The sequence below is a fragment of the Gloeophyllum trabeum genome, assembly GCF_000344685.1.
Source record: "Gloeophyllum trabeum ATCC 11539 unplaced genomic scaffold GLOTRscaffold_00002, whole genome shotgun sequence".
NCBI classification, from domain to species: Eukaryota; Fungi; Basidiomycota; class Agaricomycetes; order Gloeophyllales; family Gloeophyllaceae; genus Gloeophyllum; species Gloeophyllum trabeum.
The window spans coordinates 166,885-190,762 of NW_006920411.1; the positions used below are offsets into that span (position 1 = coordinate 166,885).

A 23,878-nucleotide genomic window follows, 5' to 3' on the forward strand; every position below is an offset into this window, starting at 1 on the left:
CCGTCCATTCATTGAGATACCAGTAATCTTGGCAAGGCCGTACATCTCCATCCTTCTTGCCTACGAAGAAGAATGGTGATGCCATAGGGGATTTTGACGGTCGGATGTAGCCTTTCGACAAGTTTTCCTTCAAGAATTCATCGAGCTTCTGTTGCTCCAATGGTGACATAGGGTAAAGCTTTTGATTCTTTGGAACAAATCCTTCCTTGAGATCTATTGCGTGATCATAAGGTCGTCATTCAGGGAATCGCTCTGAGCTTTTCTTGTCGAAGACGTCCGCAAATTCTTTGTACCGTTCAGGTAGTTCCACTTTGCTTTTGGCTTCCTTCTCAGCTTCTTGAGCCATTCGCATTGCAGGGTTGACCTTCTTGCCAGTGTCCGTTTGTCCAGTGATAAACCGTATGAGGAGGTCATCTTCCTCGGCCTTAGTTCGTGCAATTAGGGCGTAGATGTCATCCAATTTGATCTTCCATTTCGGTGTACTTTGGAAGATGGGGTCATCGACGTGTGCCAGCAGTGGTCCTTTGCAGTATTGGCGTTTGATGGAGAATTCCTCATCAGGGATTTCTTCAATGGTTACGTTTAGGATGGATTTTCTCTTTCCAAAGTCAATCCGTCCAGTAACCCAGTTGATCTCTGGGTTGTTCTTCTGTAACCAAGGTAGTCCCAAAATAACGTCTTCTTTTCCCAGGTCGGTGACCAAAAATCGGACAGAGCGGACTCGATCTCCAATTTTCATCTGTAGGAATGCGGCCTTGGTAATGAGACCTTGCCTGTTCTTGGTGCCGTCAACATTGAAGACCTTGATTGGTCTAGGTATAGGGACCGTCTTCAGCTTGTTTGTCAGCACAAACTTCTGGTTGATAAAGATTCCTCCAGCTCCCGAATCGATGAGAGCTTCTGCAGTTGTTTCAGCACTTCCCTTTCCACGTGATAGCAAAATTTCAATCTTCATTGACTGGTCAACAGTCTTTGCTATTGTTACAGTAGAAAGGTAGGAATGAGACGAGCCTGACGCTGATACAGGTCATCTTAAGCAAAATCCTTCTCCGCCATGTCTTCGAGAAGCTTGATCTTATTGTTCTCTTCAAGTTCTGCCATCATGGCTTTGATCTTGGCGATATTAGACACTTCTTTGGTTGAGTCTTTTTTGACTTCCGCGGTACGGACAGGCCTTCTCTCTGGCTGTCTCCCTTTGTCCTGCTTGTGATCGGCAGCTCTGTGTCCAGTCTGACCACAAGTGAAGCATCGTCCTTCCTTCATGTACTTTTCCCTTTCGCTGGTCGATAGGCGATCGACATCCATAGCATTGGGGTCCTTCGTGGGAGGAGTGTACCTTGGAGTGACAAGGTTTCTGGTCTGTCCAACTCCCTTGTATCGGTTGATGACCGCTCTTGCCCGTCGATACTGGTTGTCGAATCGGGATGTGGCTTCATACCATTCATCGATCGTCTTAGGCATGTGTTCCATGCCATAGACCTTCTCGACTAGCTTGTTCTGGAGTCCTTCTTGGAAGTACTCGATCAGAGATACGTCTTCAGTGATTCCGCACCGTGCGGTCACCATGCGGAATTCCGCAATGTATTCGTCTGCTGTGGCCGTCTGGCGCAACACGCGCAACTTTGCTCTCGCATCTCCAGCGGTGTCTGCCTCAGTGAAGGCGTTCAGGAATCGTGTTGTGAAGGCTTCCCATGTGCCAAATCCTTGGTCATTGGTAAATGCCTTCGTCATCTCTGCCTCAGCCCATGGGCCAGCAGTTCCTTCTTTCAAGAAGGAGATGAAGAACGTGATCTTCTTCTCGTCTGTGTCGTAGATGTGCTTGTTGGCCATCATGTAAAGTTGAGTGGCGAGGTAAAATGTTCGGGTCTTCTTCCTGTCTCCATTGAAGTCATCTGGGAGACGGATCTTGATTTCGGTTGGTCGTGCTTGCATGACTGGTGCAGCAATGCCTGCTCCAGCCGCTTGGGCAGTGGGATCGATCGGGTTCGTCATGGTTCTGGTTCAAGGGACGGGATTCCACTAGGGAGTCCAGCGAGGATGATCAAGAGTAGAGGAGGGGTTGCCTAGGCTTGAAGAAGTCGGCAAGTGTCATAGAAGAGTTCAACCTAATGTTAGGAAGTGATGTCCTAACTAGTCGTCTTGAGATAACTGGGCCACGTGCCAACAGTTATGTCGTCACTACCTCAGTAAGCATACTGAAAGGTAGGTCTGGCCGGGCCAATGCCAACGGTCAAGTCAAGAGTCCAGGTAATCGCTGTATTCAACAGGAGGTTGAACTAAGGAATACATGGGTTTTCCTACAGTATATATAGTAACTGGCATAGGGGTTAATACCCAAAGAAGAGAACAGTAAGAAAGGACGCGTAAGCTATCCTGTGAGAACGTAACTCAGAGAAATGAGAAATACAAGGGCGCCCATTGGTAGAAGGTGAGTCAAGGGAGATAACGTGTGGGAAGAAGATAGCGTCCATGGGAAGTTCTACTCAGAGAAAGGTACTGTCCAATAGCAATGCTCGGAATGGAAATGGAATGAGATAAGCATGGGAAAATCATAACAGGATGTTGGGGGATCTTTGGTTGTGTACTCAACCTGCTTCCGAATCTATCTGGTATTGAGGGACCACTCAGATTTGGGTCGAGTGGGATTGTACGGATGTATACACTTTCCATCCTGATCTGCAACTTCAAAAATACAACCTTGTGTTGTCTGGAGCCATGGAACGTACTCATCAAGGTCTTTCCTGGGTTTCATGAGTCCTTACCTGCAAAATTGGGTGCATGCCGAACGTTGTACCAGTGGGAATCACTGTTGCCGAGAATGTGTGCAACTTTTGTGCTGTAGTCTTGAATACAGCATTCAATGTCCGCTTTAACGTCCGCTTGTATTGAAGACTACAAAAAGACTACAAAATCGGATTTGTACTGTCTGTTTGCAATCATAGTGTGTTTTCATCTTGGGTTGCTCATGTATTTCCGTGGTTTTTTCTATGAAGAGTTATCCGTCTACCGGAATATTTTGAGCATTTAATTGTATCTCCTTCCTTTGCTGCATGCAGTTTGTCGTGTGTGGCATGTTGTTACCGTGGGAATTGACTTCTGTGGCTGTTTGTGGTCGGTGGCTGAGGTGCTGCGCCGGTTGGGATCTCTGGCTTCTCATTGGCTCCTGCTTACTATGACATAGCTTGACTGCAGAAAGCGCATTTCTGTAGTTGAGTGATGTCATAGTTGCCTACTTGCTCATTAGTCTAGGATGTGCAGCAGTTGAAGCATGTCAACTGGGTGGGATGTGCTTCCTATTAATCCAATCATTACTGGTACATACACATTGATCTTATGTTGGCTATAAGAGGTTCTTGAATGTTGCACTTGTGTTCTGAAATAATATGCTGACTGCTGAATAGTTTGATGGATTGTTATTGTGGGAATTAGTCTCAATGTTGATTGTTTTTCACACCCATAGTCTGAGTCTATGTGTGGGTGGCAGGGACTATGATACAATTTCTTTGGTCACAGGCATCTTGGGCCTGTGTTTCACAATCTCTGCTGCCTCTGGAACCCTGATTTCTTCCATTCAGTGGTATCTATATGCCCCCTTGAGAAAATGAAGCTAGTACATGTGTAATATATATTTCATTGCTGCTCCCAGCTGCTTGGAGTACTGTTTGAGTACCCTTTCTGATGACTGACCTTCAGCTTGGTTTGGGAAAATGAATGTGAGGGAGCTGCCAATCGAAGATTGGTAGTGGATTAGCACTCTGGTTCTGGTAGGATGTTACCTGAAGTCTGCAGGTATTATTGACTATCTCTTCCACTGGGGACAAAAGACCTGTGTCACAGAGCTGCCAATTCTTCATTGGCAGCAGAGGAGCACTTTAATCTATGTTACTTGTGTCTAGTAGTGCAGCTGCTGCTATCCCTTGCACTGGGTACAAATACAATTTTGTAGTCTTTTTGAAGCCACCAATACAGACCAACTTTTAATATGTCAGAGTGGCAGGGACTTTTATGGTACAATGATGGCAGAGCCAGAGGAGGACAAAGTATGAATGAAGGGACATTGCAGATACAGATCTAAGGGATTTCAATATGTGCATAAGAAAGAGTACTGTATACATCAATTGGAACATTTATACACCCAATGCTAACACTTATCAGACACAACTCAGGACTCATGTCCTGCCATGCATAGCAATGGCCCTCTACTGACAGGTTGCTTAGAGAGCTATTCAGTAGTGACGTGTGTTACGCGGCTTCCGATCATATTCAGGTTTTCAACTGCGACACAGATGGCCATTGACCACACGACACTCTCCAGACTACGATTTGAGACACGCTTCTATCATATTACGAGTTATGGACCTCAAGGACAGGTCCAATCCCCAGCATGGCAGACCCAAACCGGGGGTCCATCAGCCTCCAACAATCTCCGCACCCGTTCTATCGCAAAACACGGTGGCCAGCGGTTCTTGACATCAATGTGTTCATCGGTTCCTATTGTCAGGAACCATTGCTCTGTGTCGGGCGGGTCCGCGTCTACGTATGGCATGCACAAAGCCAAGAACTTGATACCCGACTTTCGCCGAAGTCTGGTCAAGACATGCGTTGCAGCGACGTGGAAGTTGTCGGACGTTTCACCAGTATTTTTCGCTGTGTCGACAATCCAGCTTGCAGTTACTGGATATCCGTACACCAGGGTGAATGTCCGACGCTTTGGCAACCTCGGAAATGATGCCTTGAGACTTGCATGAGCCTCATCAATGGACTTCTTCACATCCGCTTGCACCTCTTCTAGTGTTCGCTCAGGCTCCTGTCATTAAAGTGGTCCCATCAGTGCCACCTGAGGCCTGCTTTCGATTGACTCACTTTGGGCATCGGTATCGTACTGACTCGTAGTCTTGCACGAACACTAAGTGATCAAATTTCAGACTCGGTTCTCGATAAATATCTAACGCGCGTTGAAGACATCAATCATTACGTCAGCGAACCAATGGCTTCTCGGAAAGCCTTACCGATGGCAGGGCTATTAAAGTGGTATGTCGGTGGTGGAGTTGAATGCGTTACGTTGCCCAAGATACGGCCAAACTCCAGTATATATAGCAGTACTATGTGCGAGAAGGCCATCCGCTACGCCTCTCCATGTTTCAGGTCTATCACGGTTCAAGAACCGTCTTTGATAGCGTCGTGGCACATACTCGATGTGCTTGTCATGCCTTGTTACGGTACTCAGTAAGACATCATTCATTTGTATTTCACACGTTACACTGAATGATGCGAGACTGCTAATGAAACCTTCGCAATGGAACCCGAGTTGCCCGCTGGTGCTTGTGTATCGGCTCCTTCATCCATAATGAGTTTCAGAAGAGATGTAGGAATCATGGTAATACTATGAGGTGTATAAAAGGCCCTCGACTTCCTGCATCTCTGGCACAAACCCGCATCTAAAGAAGTCAAAGACTTGTGTCTGGAGGCGAGTACCTACCTGTCCAGTGAATAATATTCATCTTGCTAACATGGAAAGATCAGATCAGACGGAATATGGCTGCACCACACACTGTGCCAACTGCGAACCTGGCAGAGAAATTTTTGCGGGAATACCGCATGCTTTTCCCTCGGCTTGTACGAGATACAATGAAAGAACGATTGGAGGCTCCTTGGTATGGTCCATGGGACACGGCAATGCGGCGGATGATTGTCGCTGCAAATCATAAACACAGGGTTAATATTAACCCTCAGAAGGTGTTCACAAGGACAATAACATCAAATGACGGGGAGGTGAAGACACGCAGGCAATATCCCGACAATGTCTTGCAAAGGGGCACGCCCCTGCGTCTCAAAACCACGCGCCGCAGTCCGTGCAGAGCGTCCACATCGCGGTGGGGCTCTCCGCGCGCAACGCGGCGAACGACCACCACCTGGACGCGGCGTCGCCTGCGCCGCAGTACAGGCCGCGCAGCTTCGGGAGCGGCGGGGGCAACAGGGGGGGCGTCGGCTTCGTCGAGCAGGTCGGCGAGGCGACCGCCTGCGCGAACGGCGGGTCGAAGTACATGCCTGACGACGTAAGGGGCTCACCTTCGCCGGGGAGTACCGCCTCTGCCCACTGAGAAGGCACGACAACTACCCCTGAAGCTCATCCCGTCCCTCTTTGACCTCCGCTCTCAGACATACTACGCAAGCCGCGACGTCCTCCCCCCGTCCCCTCCAATAGGAAGGCAAGCGCACCTTCTCCCTTGCCCTCCGGGCCTCCCTCCCCTCCGGCCGCACAGACCCGCACACCGCGGGGCGCACGCAGAAGCAAAAGGACGCCCACCTTGGTCTTGACACGGGCGGGCCCGCGGAGTACGAGCAGGCGAAGCTGGCGGGGAGCCGCTTCGGCGAGACGCGCGCCCAGAAGGGGAGCGTGACGGTCGGCGCGGAAAAGCAGAAGCGCACGCCGGGGACGGATAGGAATGCGGAGAGCGCGTTGGGGGATTTTAGTAACGTCGGGGTGGTTGCTGGGCAGAAGGAGAAGTGAGCGTTGTGGTGGGTTGGGGGGCGAGAGGAGAACAGTGGGCCTTTGTAATTTCAACACAAAGTGTATAAATATCCGTGTTGTAATGATAGTTCTTGTGGCAAAACGTCGATGAGGAGGCGATAGGATGAGGGGTGTGCGTCTCCTGATAAGCCCTAACCTTACCTGAACGTGCGATCTTGATATGGCGTCCGCATTTGGGACACAAAGTCGCGTTCGGCCATGGCCTCCCAGTCACGGTGCCAAAATTGCATGATACACACATCACTATATGAAAGACTTCACAATGGATCATATTAATACTAACATCGAGCGTTCATATGCTAATCCAGCCCCCAGCCACAGGTACCCAGATAGGCCTCCCTTCTCCGCGGATCAACTTCCGTACCTTCTCGATTTGAGCAAGCGTGGGCCACCGCCCCTGTTGTTGGAGGTGGTGGTCAGCGCCGAAGGTGATAAGCCAATTGTCAAAGTCCGGGGGCGTTGCATACATCTTCGGAGCGCAGAGTTCAAGCTCATTGATGCGAGACTTTCTCCGCAATATAGTCAGGACGCAGTCCGCACAACGCCTGAAATCATCCGTCTTCACGCCTTTCTCTTTTGCAGCCTTCTCAACCCATTCACTCGTCACGGGATATCCGTACACCATATCATAACACACCCAGCTAGGTCTCGGTGTCGCTTCGAGTGCTTCGATGGCCACTTCACGGGAGCGTTTCCTTTCGGCTTCGACCTCCTCGGGCGAGGGCTATGGTTAAGGTTGTCAATTAAGAAATCCAAGCCATGATGGAAACACTGTTACCGACCTTGACCGTACTACTCCATCGTACTTTCTTTCTACTCTCGGTGGTGCTTGACATGCCGGTTCAGAACGTGCACAACGGCGTGAACCTCAGGCTCGGAGCCCATCAGCTGTTACGTAAATATCTCTCCACGAGGGAGATGCAACGATAGCGCGACCAGCACGAGTGTACATACAATAACAAGTAGTCAGTTACATACAAGCACGAGTGTTTGTTCGCCACGCGCTAAAGAGGATCAACCATATATATACTTACTCCCATATACGATGCCCGTCTTTCTCAAGAAGCTGCTTAATCCTTGTCAGACACAACATCGGCGGGTTCCGGGACCACTTGCAGATTTGCATCAGCCCCGTCGGGATCGAATATCATGAGAAACGACGTTAAACAGTTCCGGAATCCTCGGTGTAATACCCAGTCCAATACAGGCCTTTGATGCCGGTGTTCTTCCTGATGAACTAGAAGATACCCATACCCGCACCATATGCCGGTCAGTTGGTTAGCATCAGCAAACATAACTGCAAGAACTTGAAGACCCTGACGGTGTCTGACGAGCTGAGGTCAGACGCGTCAGACGTTCAAGTTGCTCGACCAATCAGATTGCACCAGACACTGGCACTCAGACCATCAGAACCTCCTGTCAGACCCAAGGTCAGACCCTGTGGTGAAAACACCTGTAGCAGATATTCTGCACCGCATCGCCTGAAGGAGACTGTTTGATTGCAACATTGGTCAAATAGATCCATATTCCGGAAGATCCATGCTGGGGCGGTCCCAAGCTTGGGGTAGGGAGGGCTGAACAGCGAAAGGCTAGTGGAGTGCACACTGTCATTGATAGCTCGACTTCTTCTCGGAATCTATTCGATGAAGAGGTATCGCATCACCTTCATCAATGGGACTGAGGCGAAGTTGGACACCTAACCAAGACACGAAGGGTCTATGCGAGACAGGGTATCGAGGTGGACAGTTGGTGCGACGTCTGGAGAAGTAACCAGCGAAGTGCGTCGATATCATCATCACAACTCGATTGAACGACGCATATACAGAGCGATATCGGAGTCCGTGCGCATGATCGTCATACTGTGGCGATGGGGGTAGCCGCAGGTAACTAAATTAGCGATTATCTATAGATGCTGATCACTACTTCGGTCCCATCCGTCAGTCGAAAAGAGAATGAAGGAAGAACGGATTGCAGGTTGACCTTTGTTCCATGGCAACTATCTTTGTCCTTGTAAGTATCGTGAGATTGGCATGTCGATGAATCTTCCTACGCCCGGTAAAACTAGAATTCCCACGTCCATCCTGCGGATGCTTGCGTGATGCATCGATGTCAGGCCAAAGATGAATATGCCGCGATTTGCCTCGTTAACAAAATGAAGTCGGTCATTCTGTCGGATTATCTCTGCGTAGTAAGCAATTTCGCTGATAACAGAATAATGACTAGATTCTTCATCTGCGGTAGGTTCATCCATAGTGACGAATAATCCCCATCACACGCCACGTTGGAATGCCCCAGACGCCAGTGTCACGTCATTGGTGAAACCGTCCAAGTTCGCTGTTGTCCTGCTGAATAGGGTGACTGGAATGGCCAGCAAAGGAAATTTGAGCGGAGAATGATGCGGCTCTGAAGCCACTAGTCAGGCACCGGGACAAAAAGACGTAAGTGATTGTCGCGAAGGGCTGAGGCCGATGCTAGGGATATGATCCGCCATCGTCTGGGTAGCACAGGAATTCCACATATACTCTGCAAGTCGAAGTTAGCCAAAGCGAGCGCAGTCTTCGTGAATAACATACCCACAAGTTGGGTAATGCACCAGTAACCTTGAAGCGATATCCGAACGGTTGCCACAAAATGACTTAGTATTTCTTGCTCATAGTGGTGAATGTCCAGACCGTTCAGCCAAAGATTCGCCAACAGAGGATACAGGTAACCGTCTTCTACGCATTGTGAGTGTCATCTTGAAACGGCTGCCGTAGAAAATAGCACCATGAAGCACCGCTTCCATCCATGGACCATCGTGGGTCCGCTCGAAAGCGGAGAAAGCATCCACGGATGCGGTGGTGATACAATTCTCGGTGAGCGAGAGTATCACATATTCCAGGTAGCGAGTAGCGGACGTCAGCTGTTCAACGGAGGGACCATCTCATGTACGCGACGCTCCCGAAGAACTGAGTGAGGAGCAGGTCCTGGTTCGTGAGACTAGAATGCTATAGGGAAAAGATAGGTCAACGAAGTTCAAATCACGGTCCGATATACATACCGGCAAATGAGCACCCGCATATTTTGACAGGAATCGTGCGAGAAAACAGAAGTTGGTGATTGGATGATCTGTCACCCCGTGGGAGGGGAGTCTCTGTCCACGCCCGCACGCACAAATAAGTTGGTGTAGATGCCGAGCACCGGTGAATGATCAACGAGAGAAGCTTTGAATACCGTGGTCCATCTCACTCTGATATCTGGATATGGATTGTGAGAAGAGATAATGGAATGAAGAATCATGACAAGTGCGAGAGCAGATGTCATGTTCCCCTGATCCGTCGTCACATCGCTGCCGATGGTAGGGACAGCACCGGAGCTCCTCCATTACACTTCTGCTCTGAATGACTCTCAGTCAATCTCGTAGACTCTGAGGATAACGAACCTACACGTTGTACATTCCTAGAAGTACCAACACGCCTACATCCACCAAATAATAAATAGCGAATAACCCTAAGACAAATAATAAGACGTATCCACAGCACCTTACTTCCCCTCCACGAAATCCAGCGCCGAATCCAAGCCACGCACCAGCCTCTCCGCACCCGCCCTGACTGACATCCCTCGTACCAAACCCAAACCGCTCTTCTTCTTGACCCTTCCCTCGGACGGGCCAGCTTGTATACTCGTCTTCACGATACCATGACCGTGCAACGGGATCCCATTCTCCACGGCGGGCGATGACACCGCGGAGTGAACAACGCGGCTGATGCTAGGCAGCTCCCATCCCTGCTCCGGCACGCGCATGTTCTCCAATGAGGTAGCGTGCCTGAGCGCACTAGGGGTATCATCGTCATCAGTGTTCGGCGCGAATTCGTACCGCACCGGGTCCTGCTCACGTCCGCCGAAGCCGGAGAAGGGCAAGGCCAATTTGAGTCCCTGGCCCCTCCTGTCCCGCGACGCCTGCGGCGAGTGCACCGCGCTCTTGCCTTTAGCGGCGCCAGTACCAACGCTGACAGTGGTACTCCGCACCCGTCCGCCCACGGACACCGTACTCGTCGTCGTCGTCCGAGTATTGGCCATCCTCATAGCGGGTCGCACCGACGCGTCAGCAAACGGAGCACCTATGCCCGAATGCGCACCCGACGCAAATGACGACGGCGGGGGCGAGAAGACCCTTGTCGGCGGGGCACCTCGTAGCGTATTCGACGGTGACGACGCAGAGCTCGCGGACGCCGTGCGCAGCGCCGACGCAGCCGCGTCCGAATCCCCACCGCTCGTATAGCGGGGCGCACCGCGCTCCCGGCGCTGCCGCTCCAAGTCTCCCATCCACCCCTCCCACTCTTTCTCGCTGTCTTCGTCGTCGTCTTCTGCCGCATCTACATCGACGCTGCCGTCGACGCTCCAGCTCCCGCTGCGGCGCCAGTCTTCCGCTTCCTTCGCCTTCCCCTTCGCGTCGACCCGGTCGCCGAGCAACACCCACTCCAGGACCGGGCCGATATCGCCCATACCAACGCGCCGTGCTCGCGTGACGAGATCGATGCGCCATTCGGGGTAGGGCACGCAGCCGGCCGGGATGTTCAATGGGCCCAGGGAAGGGACAGTGCGGTGCTGGTCTGCCCGCGAGGACGGCCGAGCCGTAGCTTCTCCTGAGGAGGTAGACATGTTGGGTACGAAGGACGAAGACACCGAGCGCGGGGCGCCGCGATGCAGTATCCGCAGCAACGAAGTGAATGCTGCATTCAAAGTTTGGTGAGTTACAGTGCACCTTGATACGTCAGACACTTGCCATATTCGTCGAGCATGTCTAGAACGATCCACGCCCCCTCTGCGCCTTTGTCATGCCGCCTGTCGTCTCCCTCCTCTGCGATGTCACCGTGTTCATGCTCCCTCCGCCCAGCTCTCCCGAGTCCTCCAGGTCCGGGCACACTTCCACGCCTCCCGTATTCGTCGTTGTAGAGGCCTCCACCGCCTCCGAGGGGAGGTGCGGACCTTATCGCACCCCCTGCAACCGAGCTTGCCGAGTACGAGTGCGCAGGGTAAGAATGAGCGGCCACATTCTTGAATTTGGCGCAAATGATGGTCTCGGTAGATTGATGAGGGATGGAGGAGGAGGCGTTCTGCAGGTGTTCAGATCCACGGATATTTCGAAGGGCGGCCAGGGGAAACGTCTGCGAGGAAGACGTGTCCTGCACGACCGGAGTGAGCTCTGCAGTAGAATACAAGAAAGGGCACGCACGGCTCGGTCTTTGCATAATCTTAGAACGCCGTGCCGAACGTTGATCCATTTTTCTCTCCATTCGATCTTGCTCTTCCTGATAGGTAGCACGGCTGAAGGGTCAGAGTGCGTGCTGCGAAGCCGACTGCTGGATGACGAGGAAGTCTGGCTGCTGGCTTGTTTGCTCTTCCACCGAGGTCAGCGGAGGTAAGAGCCCGAGCGTGCCACATACCTCGTCTTTACCTTTGTCCTTCTCACGATCCTTGTCCGACTCGTGCTTGCGTTCTTTGTATACCACCCGTAGCGCCTTGACTTTGCATTCAAAGTAGGGCTCTACGTACTTTAGGAGCTGATCTCGCTGCAATCGAACTATAGCACCTGAAAGGTGCATCTCGAGCAGTTCGTAAGGACGCAAGCGGTACCAGGATATCGTATAGTCATTCTCGAGGAGATGAAAAGTCGAGAAGCTAAGAAGGCTGAAATGAGAGTGGTGATATACCGAGCGGGCGTCCGACCGCGATTGGCGTGTGGACTTTGCGGTAGAAGTGGAAGCATCGGGGACCGGCTGGCGAGTAGTGGCATAGGCGGTGCTGTGATAGTGGTCTCGATTCAGACGCGTAGCTTGACCGTGCTCTACGGGAAAGACGTCGTCTGCATCTTCGTCATCCTCCTCGTCGTTCGACCCGTCCCCGTCCCCGTCCTCGTCTCCCGCTACACTGGCGCTCCTCGTCGATCGTTGATCCAAACTCCTTCGCGACCGGCTGGCAGACGCAGATGCAAAAGTGATAGGACTCAGCGAGCGCGGTTGAGGTGGCTCAGGCGCTTGCGAGCGGACATAGGACGAGTAGGGCAGACATTTGGATAGGATGTACTGCTTGACCTCCTTTGTCTTCCAGGACGTCGAGACATGGGTGACAAACCACTGGTCGTAGGGTACGAACCGAATAGCAAGGGGTATGACGGACTCGGCAGGAGTATCCATGGCAGGACGCGCCAGGAGGCCAGTTGAGTGCCTTCGCGTCGACAATTACAGCTTGCCGAAGGATCATCTTCCCACGTGCTGAACTTCTCGCTATTAGTATCAGGGAATCTGTCTCTCAGACATCCAAATCAGATCCAGCTACTTCCTGCGTCTCGCAATGTACTGTAGCACCCAGGTTCTGATATGGATACCATCCGCCCGTTATCTTTTCTTGAAGTCGAAAATAGTGAAGCCGGTGGAAGGGGATAGATCGGAATCATTCAAACAGTTTATTGATCCTTCCCCAGCGGTCCGTATGGGTTCAATGCATTGTTTGTAACCTCCCTTCGCGATGCACTGAAGTATCATTGATCTTCATAGCCCCCGAATGTAATGTTGCGCGAACACTGCAGATGTGGATGCTATCTCCATGCATGACAGCTGTATAAAATCCTTCCGGCGTCCTACTGCGAGACAAGTGGGCAAACCGTCTGGAACGTGCAATTCCCCGCAAGTCCTGCTAAGGTGTCATGGCCGATATCTCAGTGCAAAAGGTGCGCGTTTTATGTAAATCCTCCTTGATAGTCGCTCATACGTCTCCTAAGGCCACCTTGATTACGACTGCAGTACGTATCTGTACTTTTGCTCTAGTAGCACGCTAAGTTCGGGGGCAGTACGAAGGCAGCTTATACGGTACGGTATTCTACTGTCATAGTGCCTATCAAAACCAACACGGACGCGTTCATCAGTATTATACCTACCCGTTTTCATCGCCAGCTCTGTTTTCACCTGCCGGAAGGCACGCTATTCGACCCTCCATGCTCGGTTGCAGATCGTCATTTCAGTCCTATTTGCTGGGACGACTGCCAACCTCATCCTGGACATTTATACCGCGAACATTTATTACCTTTCCCCGGTTTTCAATCATGACACTCCTCAGTTGCTCCACGTAGAGAACGTTTACAATCTCTTGTACTGCATAAGGGATGGGATCTTCGGTCTCAATCTGTGCGTTTAACACGTTCCCATCTATCGCCGTTAAACTGAACCGAGATCTTATGTAGGTTTATCGCGGACGCGCTGCTGGTGCGGATCTTGCTACTCCGAGTCCAGCTAAACTGCTATGGCTGAGCTAACCACGATCCTCACTCAAAACAGGTTTGGCGCTACTATGTATTCTGGAACGATGCACTTGCAGTGATTCTGTTCCCTCTTTTTCTCCTTACTGTCGAAGTTTGTAAGTCATGAAACATCTTCCCCTCGGTGTATGTTCTTATCCGACCATGGAATAGCTCTTGGAATCGCTGTTATTATATTTCAGGTTCGGATATACGGAATTCAGCGAGATGTGGCGTGGTTGGCACCACGTCCACCCGCACTTTATGTCGCATTAGATAAGGTCGCTGTCTTGAACAAGGCTTACTACGCCTCGACGTTCGCAGTTAATATACTCCTGAGCGTTGCCATAGGTAAGCGGTTCCACTGTAATGATATTGCTCTTCTTACAGTATCATAGCCTGGAAGATCTGGTCGATGCTCCGTTCGGTCGTGACGGGTGGTCATCGGATACCCAAATATTCCCGCATTTCCCACACCATGTGAGTGTCTCTATCTCTGCCCCCGACCTCCATTGCGTAGCAGATCCTCATTCAGAGCGCTCAGCTTGGAATCCGGAATCATATATTCCATAATCATCTTGTTGGCCATAATGCCAAATAATGCACTTCTAAGGGTAAGACCCTTCATGGTATCAATGCAAGGCAAACTCTGACAGAAATATAGGACATCGCTGGCGTAACCCTCATGATCTGCGTGGTACGACCTGTACTCGTTGTCACTTAGTATTGTCCTCATTCCATGATACTTCAGGCTCTTGTTCCAAGCGTCGTCATCCTCCTGGTCACCGTGGGTAAAAGCAGTGAATTCACAACGCATGGGACGGACGAAGTGATCCCCCAGACCGCCATTCGTTTTGGGACCGTACCGGGGAATACGCATCAGGAAGGTTCCGTAGCTACGATCAGCGTCGTGCTCGGTGATTTGGGGGCGCCCGACAACAGTGGGAGTAAAGTGGATATAGAGACAGGTTGTCTGAGCAAAGAGAAGAGTTCAAGATCTCTAACGACCCAAGACGCATGATAGGGAAGGCTCAAGGAGAGTTCGCACTGGCGGTATCTGCTGCCTCGGGCTCCTCCGTGGCCGTTATTAGAGAGTAGTTATTTGTTCAATGTGAGATGTCTTCTGCATCGGGATTCTCCGGGCGGAGACAACTTCTCCACGGCTCCGGGATGGAGATGCCTTCTCCAGATGGAGACAACGGAGACACCTCGCAGCAGTCCACGGTCAGTCTCTAGCCCATCAGCCTGGTGCCTGATGTTAGGTGAGTTCCAGTATACCTTTATGATATGTATGTGTGTCGTCCTGGTCCAATGGGCCGTTGAGCGGGGCTAACTGGCTGCCCCCGCCAGTGAAGACGTTGTCAGATGCTTGGCTCTATACTGGTAGGATATCTTGACTTGCTACTCGGCGTGCTTTGGCGAGGCTCGAGACCGTTCACGGTATAATTTGCGTACTAGCCTAGGATGGATGTGGCAATGAATGTCGGAATACGGGTCCAGCCGCAGACACACGAATTAGGGTTAGGGATCAGGCTGTCAGGTTAGTCTCGGAATCACTCCTTGCTCGCCTTCTGTCATCGTTTGTCCGTTATTCTCCGGCATGCTGCATTATAGCCAGTGCTGGATGATGACGTCTTCCTTCTGTCTGCGACCAGGATGCTTCTACACTACATTACGCTCCATGTTCCTGTCTGTGCCCTGTGATATCCGTTTGCTCGTATATCAACGTGTTCCTCCTGAGACCTAGCGAATCTTTGCTAACGTCTATTAGTTGCACGTATGTGATCTAAAGATAGATATCTTTAGTAAGATGTCACGAAGCGTGCAGCGGAAGCGGAAGCGCTGCTGGGTTATAGCGGAGTGAAAGCGAGGGCGACAGTTTGGCTTCAGAACGGGCATTTGGGGGAATTTGTGCTCTTTCCGCCCGGCACTGAATAGCACAAATTTCCTAGATGCCGAGAGCATTGAGCTCGACATCTGAATTCCCCTCTTTACAGCCCGACTCGGGGAAGGCGATTATATATCATTCGTCACAGCAATCACTGACATGCCATGATATTCAAGGCTGTGTACGATGCTCGACAATATCATCCTGGACCTGCGTGCAGATACAGAACCTCCTTTGTGGGCGGCAACCCTGGATCACCCTGCGACCGCTTCTCACCTGGCACGAATGTCAACTGCCCCATGATTTAAGGTGAGCTCCATGCCTCATGATCATGCCCTCTGACTCTAGGAAGATACCTTGTAGATCTTGCTGACGTTGCAATAATGCTGGATACGATTTCGTTTCCGATAATGCCAGATGGAATCGGCTGTTCAGGTCATGCAGTCTGTCAGACGTTGATTCAGCCGGTGTAAACACGATTAGGCACGGCATAGGCTCGGCCATATACTGGTCTTCGATGCCTACGATTCGGCAGCCTCAGTATGTTAGCAAACAGAGGCATCTAGTGCTATACTGTCTCAGAGAGCGGGGAACCGCTTGCTTGTGTAGTATCTGGGCGCCACATCGATATCTAAAACTGGTTGATACAATTCTCTTGTATAACCATGATATTGCAGTCTCACTGTGCTCTGGCTAACTCTCAACGTCCCGTTACCCCCCCCCCCCCACCCACACACACCCCTCAGAGGCGGAGTCAGATGAACCTGTCTACTGTGCACGCCGATCTTGTGTGGGTAAAATCCGAGACAACTATAACACCCCAGGTTAGAAGGCCAACCCTTATCTCAGCATGGGTATGTCGTTTCTCCCATCCAAAGACCATACCTTTCAACCTGACGCCGGTTCATAGTGTGAGGGCGGTCTATACGGTAAGGTATCCGGTAGTGTAGGATTAAGGCCGGGGAAGCTGACTGCCCGAAATATCCCTGCTTTATACGCTCGCATTCTTTTCCAGTGTTATGATAGCTTGGCGAAGGGCGCACAGTTCTCGCTTGCACCTGCGCTTGCAGGTGGTTCTCATCATCTTATATATAGGGACAACAGCAAATTTTGTCATCGATGTGTATGGGACGGTCTTGCTCGGTTGGTTATCGGACATTCTTCTAATGTCACCCATACTATCCGACAACAAAATATCTACAACATGATCTATGTTGTGCATGATGGGATCCTGGGCTTAAATGTGTACGCCTCAGGAACATTGATTTATCCATTCCGAACACGTTGACATCAGCTAGCTTTATTGCGGATGTACGCTCCTATTTCAGTGGTACTAGGCAGTCTTGACCTCTGCATTGAACCAAAACTTTGGCGCCACTACATTTTCTGTAATGGGAAGCTATTTTTGGCAATCCGAATTCCTATCATCCTGCTGGTCGTAGAGATAGGTGAGCGCGAAATCCTTTCCTTGACCTAGACACGTACATTCATGACCAATATCGCAGCTCTTGGTATCACAGTTATTGTTTTCCAGGCTCGCAAGTACCTCATTCAGCGGGATACCCCCGTGTCAGATCCTGTGCCTGCAGAGTGGCACAAGCTCGTCTACACTCTCTGTCTTGAACAAGGCATATTACTTGTCGACATTTGCTATCAACGTAATTCTAAGTATTGCTATCTGTGAGTGCATGATTTGGACCAGCTATCGCCATGCTAACGGCATCTTAGCATGGACAATATGGCGTATGTCACGTCCAATTGAGGAAGGACGCTCCACCCCACTACCCAAGTATTTTCGCATAGTGCATATTATGTGAGTTTCTTACTTGACATACTTCAACTTCCTGAAATCTCGCATCCTCAGTCTGGAATATTCTGGAATAATATATTCCATGATCATACTCCTTGCAATGGTACCGGCCGGCGGAATCCTACAAGTAAGAGGTTGTTGTCAGTTGATGCGAGATATTTCACTTGCTGACCGACACCATCTCAGACCCTTTCCAGTGCGGCTCTCTTTATCAGTATTGTAGGTCTCCTTGTATTCCAGCAGGAAAAATCAAATATGACATTAACTATGTTTCAGGGACTGGTTCCAACAACCGTAAATTATCCTACTGACACTTGGGAAACCCGTGGAAAACCTGTCGCGCGGACACACGGGCATGACCGCTGTGGCTGCTATCCGCTTGAGTTCAGGACCTAGCTCCGAAACGAGTACGCAGCAGAGCGGTGCTATTGACGTGATCAACGTTGTACTGGACAACTCGACTCTGGACGGAGACACTGATGATAGAGCAGGAACAATGTGTCCCAAAGATAGAGAGAAGGACTCGGGTGGTACAGTATTCGAGGAAGCATAGGACTGTAGTTGACACAGGAATGGTGCGGCACGTGTGGGACCCTCGTCCGACGCCGCAATGGTTTGCGACTGCAACAACGCCCAATGGTGTATACGTTTGATATTATTGGACAATTCGTGTATAAACCCACTGCACGGAAAACCTCGAGTATATCATATGAGTCAGTCTCGCCATCCGCCCCAGCGTCCCCAACATGCGTCTCCGGTATCTTGAGCTACTGTCTTTTGTTAGAAACCTTGTCACTGCCTCCGACTTACTCCCATCCTCATCGGGAAACCGCAGATCCTTAAGCCTGACCAATATTTTGCCCTCAATGTTGGTACGACAGGCTGGTCACGGGCCTATCAGTCTGCGCAGATGACCAAGATACTGAAGACATCATTTCATTGCGAACTAAGGACTCATAAGAGGCAGTGCCTCACGCAATCAATGATTGATATGTGCTTCAGTCTTATACTCATGCCTCGACCTCTCTCGGAACGGACTTACGAGACCCTATCCCTCCCACACCTTTCATATCACAGATGTTTTATATTCTTACAGATGTTGATTTCCAGACGCAGGCAACGGGCCCGTCCTCAGATGAAAACATCGACAGGGTGCGGTGATGGCGTCGCATCATTGGGAACACAGGCTCCCTGGATCGTTTAAAGCAGCTCTATAGCATGGAAGAGCTTTTGGATGGCGCTGTCAAATAGAACAATTACGCCTTGGGAGGAAGATCCGGAGATATCGTTGAGTGGCTTATCCCATTGATCCGTCTTTCAAGTTTCCTCGAATCTTACCTTTGCAACACACACCCATGGAACTGATATAGGGCAGCCACTTATTGTTGTGTCTTTGTGTGATGACCTGGAGTACCGATGATCCTGATAACTCCTTCAACACTCCATTTACACGGCGACCGCAGATCAACTGTTATATTTGTGGTCGAGCGTGATATAACATGTTTCAGGAGCCCTTTTGCGAGGAAAGTACCTAACCCGCCCGTGACGCTATTCCCATGAGCACCACTGACGTGTCATGGCAGACATCCCAGTACAACAGGTGCGCTCTCATTCACAATGCTCCCTGATAGTCGCTTACAGCACTTCGAAGCTCACTTTGATTAGCATTTGCGTACTTATCTATCTTTCCATAGTAACACTCATAAGGTTAACTTCGAAGCCAGTACGAAGGTGGTCTATACGGTGCGGTACTCTGCCGGATTGGCTGGCGGAATCACTGCTCAAACTAACACGGTCCTGTCCACAGTATTATACCTGCTCACTTTCATCACTGGTTTCATTATAATATGCCGAAAGGCGCGCTATTCAACCCTCTACGCTCGCCTACATGTCGTTATTGCCGTTTTGTTGCTGGCACGACTGCAAACCTCATCCTGGACATTTCCGCGTCGCGCATGTGGATACTTCAACCCCAGACGTACTATCAGGATCCCCCTCGTGTGCTCTACGAAGAGAACATGTCAAACCTTTTGTTTTGCGTAAGGGACGGGATCTTGGGTTTGAATTTGTGAGTTCACTCTATTTCCACATATCCATCATCGGACTGAACCGGGACCTCACGCACGTTTATTGCGGATGTGCCCCTCAGGCTGGTATGAGACTCGAAAGGCTAGTGTGACTGAACTAATAACGGCACTGAAATTTAGGTTTGGCGCTACTATGTATTCTGGAACGGCGTATTTGCGGTGACTTTTCTCCTTATTTTTCTTATTGCTCTCGAAATCTGTAAGCAATGAAACTCCGACGCCGATATAAGTACCTTCATCTCTGACCATGAGATAGCTTTGGGTGTGACCGTCATTATCTTCCAGGTTCGCATATATGAACTTCGGCGAGATACGCCGTGGTCGGACTCACTTCCACCCTCGTGGTATGAGGCATCGGATAAGGTCGCTATTTTCAACAAGGATTAATACGTCTCCACTTTTGCGATTATATACTGCTGAGTGTTGCCATAGGTAAGCAGTCGGCCTGTACTAATGTTGCTCTTCTTATCGCATCATAGCCTGGAAGATCTGGTCAACGCTCCGTACAGTCGGGAGTAGGCCTGGCGGTCATCGTATATCTAAGTACTCTCGCATTGCCCACACTATGTGAGTATTTTCGTGCTCTCTCTCCGACCTTCGTCGCGTAGGAAGGCTCACATTGGGGCCACTCAGGCTGGAATCTGGAACAATGTATTCTGTGATTATTCTGTTAACTATCATCCCAACCAACAAACTTCTAAGGGTATGAATCACATGCTATAGCTTTAAAGCAAAGCTCTGATAAAAAAACGCAGTATATAGCAGGTGCGACCCTCAGGATCTGCGTGGTACGTCGCGTACTCTTCTTCACTGGGTAATAGCATAATCTAATGACGCTACAGGGTGTTCTTCCCTGAATTATCATTTTACTCGTCGCGCTGGGCAAAAGCGCGGAGCTCACAACGCATGGGTCGGACGAAGCGATCCCTGAGACCGGCATTCGCTTTGTGACATTACCCAACGTACCGAGGAATATGCGGCTGGAAGATTTCGTACCTACGATCAACATCGCGCTCCATGATTTGGGGGCGCCCGACGGCAGTGAGAGTAAACCGGATATACATCAGGGAAATCCTCCCCAGCTAATTAGACATAATTGTGCATAAGGACACACAATTATGTCTAATTAGACGAATTATACCATTATACATAATTAGACAATTTACGTTTGTCCCTCGTCTAATAATCACCATTATGTGTCGATCAGTTCGGTCAAGGGATAATTAGCACGCATATAGACGGATTATAAGAACATTATTGCTTGTAATAAGGACATGCTTTAATCTACAACCATATGTCTATATATTTAGTCTAGCTCTGAGAGGTCCATCAGTGACAGCGCATTGGGCTGTTTCGTATCAATGGAAGCGGCATTGCGAGTAGACATGCTGTGACAGCGACATCAGTATCATTAGCCTGGGGGTCACAGGCGGAACTCACGTTGCCTGTTTATAAAGATAGTGCATATGATCGTGATACCGTCGCGGCTGCGTATCACGGACATCTTCGAGCATCCCGACATGAATATCGTATGTAGCGGCCCAGCCACTTCCTGAGAAATCCTCGGGCACAAGGACACCACTCGACCATTCGTCGATGGTTGCATGTATCTGTGATAGATATGAGGGCCGCAACAGTACAATCAGAGGATCGACTCACCGCAGTACAGACAAAGGCCACCATCCCAAGCGGAGCCTCCAGCTCGTCTTCACGGTCCTTGAGACTTGATGTGAACAACGATGGGTGGCGAAGCGCGAAGTTATTCTTCCCGGTGAAGAACGCCTGCCGCAGGATAGCTACAATAGCCCCCTGACGCCAGGGAAGCTTGTAGTTCACACGTCCTTCCTGAATCGAAAGGGTAAGCACCAGAAGACGGAGAAGTGGGACAACATACCCGGTGATCTCCCTCAAAGATGTACCGCTGAGCCTGCAGGAGATTTTTGACGTATGTGGCACTATCTTGCCTGAGCCCGTAGTGTCCGACACAATGTCCAGACGCAATACTCTTGACGTCACGGCGTATGGTACTGATCCGGCCGTCAGCCTGTCGGAAATACCGTTAGTACTGTAAGATGGAATGACAGTTACGCACAATATCAGCAACGGCTTTACGAAACTCTACTTGTGTCTTGTCCCGCAGGAGGTCCAGTATTGGCTTGTAGTGAGGCCCTAAGTCCTCAGCTGCACTTGCACAGGCGTCGAGTGCTACTTCATTCCGTTTGCCGGAATCGGGGTAGGCGTGCTTCGTGAAAATTTGAACGTGTATGTAGTCAATGCCTCTGCGTGCAACGGCCTGGATCTCCTGTGTCTGCGATGTAAGATTGAGCTTACCACGCTCATTGTAGATCAGCACTGTCATGTCATATGAATTGTCGGCGTCATCCGAGGCGACCAGGATAATGTCATCGTCGTCACGGGCTCCAGGGCGATGAGTAACCGCCTTAAGGCCCTTACGATGAGCAAGCCTTAACTTCTTCTGGTCAACGTCTTCATGATGTCGAGGCCAGATGGGTGCCTCAATGCTGGGATGAGAATATTGGGGGAGTTACTATGTAACAAGATTGGCGCACCTCCTGCTCGTGATCCTGCTCACGCTTTGACTTCACTTTCTTGTGGAGCTTACCCTCGACCGTGTATGCTGTCTGACTAGATAGCGCAGAACTTGAATTCTTGTCTCCGCCCTTCAGAACATGACTTTCGGAATTAGGGAGTGGAATGCGGGAGGTCTGAAGGACTTACCTTGGTAATGACGCCTTTGGCCTTCTGACGGCCCTCCCCGATAACATGGTCATCGTCCTCAAAGAGATCAATCGCCTTGGGAGCCCCATGGACCAGTGCCTTACCCGAACCCACGCTATCATACGTTCGAATTGAATGAGCGGAAGATTTAGTCGAATGCATCGAGGTGCGTCGGGGTGCCGATGGAGCCTCATCGTCAGAGTCTTCAACATCCGGAATGCTGACAGTGCTTGAGTTAAAAGACGAGGCACTTGACTTACGCCGCATCTTCGGCGGTGCGTGCAAGACTATGTCGTAGTCATCGTCGCTGGGGTATTCGGCGGCATCGTTGAATGACGGAGCCTAGACCCAGCATCGTCTAATCAGTGGCATGACCATCTGATGATTGTTACTCACCTCATACTCGAGGGCATCTGCAAGCGGACCTGCAGGCATCCGCATAAGGCGCTCGTCATCAGACTCTATCATCTCTGCCTCCTGCTCAGCGTAGTCCTCCCCATTGCTGTTGCTGTCATCCGCGTTGGACGGGGTATTTGACTCTTCTGAATCAGATGTGATGACCGCCGGTTTGTAAGCTGTCAGTAAATAAGTCACACAATGAACGTGTAAGTCATTACTATCGCTCACAGCGGGTCCGTGCAGCCGCTGCATCGGTCTCAGGCTTGTCCAACGTATGATCATCTGTACTATAGTATAAATAGGAATGACGGGGGACTGGGCGGACCATCGTTACCTTTCTTGGTCTTTTTGGTCCGGTTCGTTGTTGCGGGTGCCATCACAGACCCCGCACGTTTCCGACCCGGGGCTTGGGAAGGTTGTTTCTTCTGCACCCATACTACGACCAATGTTCACATCAGTGTCTGGAAGACAGGTCCGCATTGCTAGAGAACGCGCATACCACGATTTTCCGCAGCCTTTCTCTTAGCGTCACGAGGAACTAGAGGGATATTAGTGAGTTTGCTGCCGGTCCATCTGTCTCTGAGTGAACAGATTAGACTTACCAGTCGGCTTGTTCAGTTCTTTTGCATCTTGTTCTTCTTGACGCTTGCGGTTGATGGCTCTGGTCTGGGCCGCCTTCTGACTGGGAGTCAGACCAGAGCTGCTCGATTTTCCTGATGTGTGTTTTGACATTCCACCGGTCACAGTTAGCAGAACGTGGGTACGTCAAGGATTGCCCTCCCTGCAGCCAGGGAGATGGAGAGGATGGAGAGGCGAAAATTTCGGGTGGCGTTACATTGGCCTGCTGAGTCAGGGCGTAGGGTCCCGCCTGTCGCAGCTCATCCTGCCGGCTGGGCAGCGGCTGGTGCCGCAACGCTCGACACGTGATGTTTGTCGCGTTGCGAACTCGCGCTGTTAGTTGTATTGGTACGCTTTTCATTATTGGACTATGGTCGTCTGCTCTGGTTGCAGCATATCATTCACACTTGCTGGGTACACCCATCATCTGCAACGCACGCACAACCCCGTTTGTCAGGCCATATACGAACAAAATCAGTCATATGTCCCCACACCTCATAATACCAATCGACCGGACCACCAGGATAAGAAG

At 50.5% G+C, this 23,878-nt stretch overlaps 9 protein-coding genes across 9 annotated transcripts; 3 read left to right on the top strand and 6 right to left on the bottom strand.

Moving 5' to 3' along the window:
- Positions 1-658: 658 nt before the first annotated feature.
- Positions 659-901, bottom strand: GLOTRDRAFT_11780 (uncharacterized protein; the record flags this gene model as incomplete). Its single annotated transcript, XM_007863423.1, has 1 exon — positions 659-901. A coding segment is annotated over one exon (243 nt), but the record flags the coding sequence as incomplete, so codon positions are not given.
- A 665-nt stretch (positions 902-1,566) lies between these two features.
- Positions 1,567-1,932, bottom strand: GLOTRDRAFT_33846 (uncharacterized protein; the record flags this gene model as incomplete). The annotated part of the gene is made up of 1 exon (XM_007863533.1): positions 1,567-1,932. A coding segment is annotated over one exon (366 nt), but the record flags the coding sequence as incomplete, so codon positions are not given.
- Positions 1,933-5,676: 3,744 nt separating this feature from the next.
- Positions 5,677-6,511, top strand: GLOTRDRAFT_125143 (uncharacterized protein; the record flags this gene model as incomplete). The annotated part of the gene is made up of 3 exons (XM_007863776.1): positions 5,677-5,736; positions 5,787-6,056; positions 6,206-6,511. 3 exons carry the CDS (start codon positions 5,677-5,679, stop codon positions 6,509-6,511), a joined length of 636 nt encoding a protein of 211 aa, XP_007861967.1.
- Positions 6,512-6,824: 313 nt separating this feature from the next.
- GLOTRDRAFT_125144 (uncharacterized protein) lies at positions 6,825-7,368 on the bottom strand (the record flags this gene model as incomplete). The annotated part of the gene is made up of 2 exons (XM_007863777.1): positions 6,825-7,256; positions 7,315-7,368. 2 exons carry the CDS (start codon positions 7,366-7,368, stop codon positions 6,825-6,827), a joined length of 486 nt encoding a protein of 161 aa, XP_007861968.1.
- A 2,686-nt stretch (positions 7,369-10,054) lies between these two features.
- On the bottom strand, positions 10,055-12,708 carry GLOTRDRAFT_125145 (uncharacterized protein; the record flags this gene model as incomplete). Its single annotated transcript, XM_007863778.1, has 4 exons — positions 10,055-11,244; positions 11,277-11,697; positions 11,748-11,912; positions 11,959-12,708. 4 exons carry the CDS (start codon positions 12,706-12,708, stop codon positions 10,055-10,057), a joined length of 2,526 nt encoding a protein of 841 aa, XP_007861969.1.
- A 509-nt stretch (positions 12,709-13,217) lies between these two features.
- Positions 13,218-14,903, top strand: GLOTRDRAFT_125146 (uncharacterized protein; the record flags this gene model as incomplete). The annotated part of the gene is made up of 12 exons (XM_007863779.1): positions 13,218-13,241; positions 13,293-13,313; positions 13,362-13,380; positions 13,437-13,695; positions 13,752-13,773; positions 13,846-13,924; positions 13,980-14,156; positions 14,204-14,285; positions 14,341-14,419; positions 14,470-14,502; positions 14,557-14,773; positions 14,830-14,903. The coding sequence occupies 12 exons, from the start codon at positions 13,218-13,220 to the stop codon at positions 14,901-14,903; spliced, it is 1,086 nt and encodes a 361-aa protein (XP_007861970.1).
- Positions 14,904-17,002: 2,099 nt separating this feature from the next.
- On the top strand, positions 17,003-18,056 carry GLOTRDRAFT_90602 (uncharacterized protein; the record flags this gene model as incomplete). Its single annotated transcript, XM_007863780.1, has 6 exons — positions 17,003-17,141; positions 17,199-17,373; positions 17,396-17,506; positions 17,558-17,630; positions 17,690-17,722; positions 17,919-18,056. 6 exons carry the CDS (start codon positions 17,003-17,005, stop codon positions 18,054-18,056), a joined length of 669 nt encoding a protein of 222 aa, XP_007861971.1.
- A 2,772-nt stretch (positions 18,057-20,828) lies between these two features.
- Positions 20,829-21,402, bottom strand: GLOTRDRAFT_98130 (uncharacterized protein; the record flags this gene model as incomplete). Its single annotated transcript, XM_007863781.1, has 3 exons — positions 21,250-21,402; positions 21,031-21,200; positions 20,829-20,978 (listed from the first exon to the last, which is right to left on the bottom strand). Coding segments are annotated over exons 1-3 (271 nt in total), but the record flags the coding sequence as incomplete, so codon positions are not given.
- Positions 21,403-21,484: 82 nt separating this feature from the next.
- Positions 21,485-23,594, bottom strand: GLOTRDRAFT_98131 (uncharacterized protein; the record flags this gene model as incomplete). Its single annotated transcript, XM_007863782.1, has 9 exons — positions 23,331-23,594; positions 23,228-23,266; positions 23,063-23,164; positions 22,957-23,010; positions 22,726-22,904; positions 22,330-22,671; positions 22,161-22,271; positions 21,683-22,105; positions 21,485-21,634 (listed from the first exon to the last, which is right to left on the bottom strand). Coding segments are annotated over exons 1-9 (1,530 nt in total), but the record flags the coding sequence as incomplete, so codon positions are not given.
- Between the last annotated feature and the right edge of the window lie 284 nt (positions 23,595-23,878).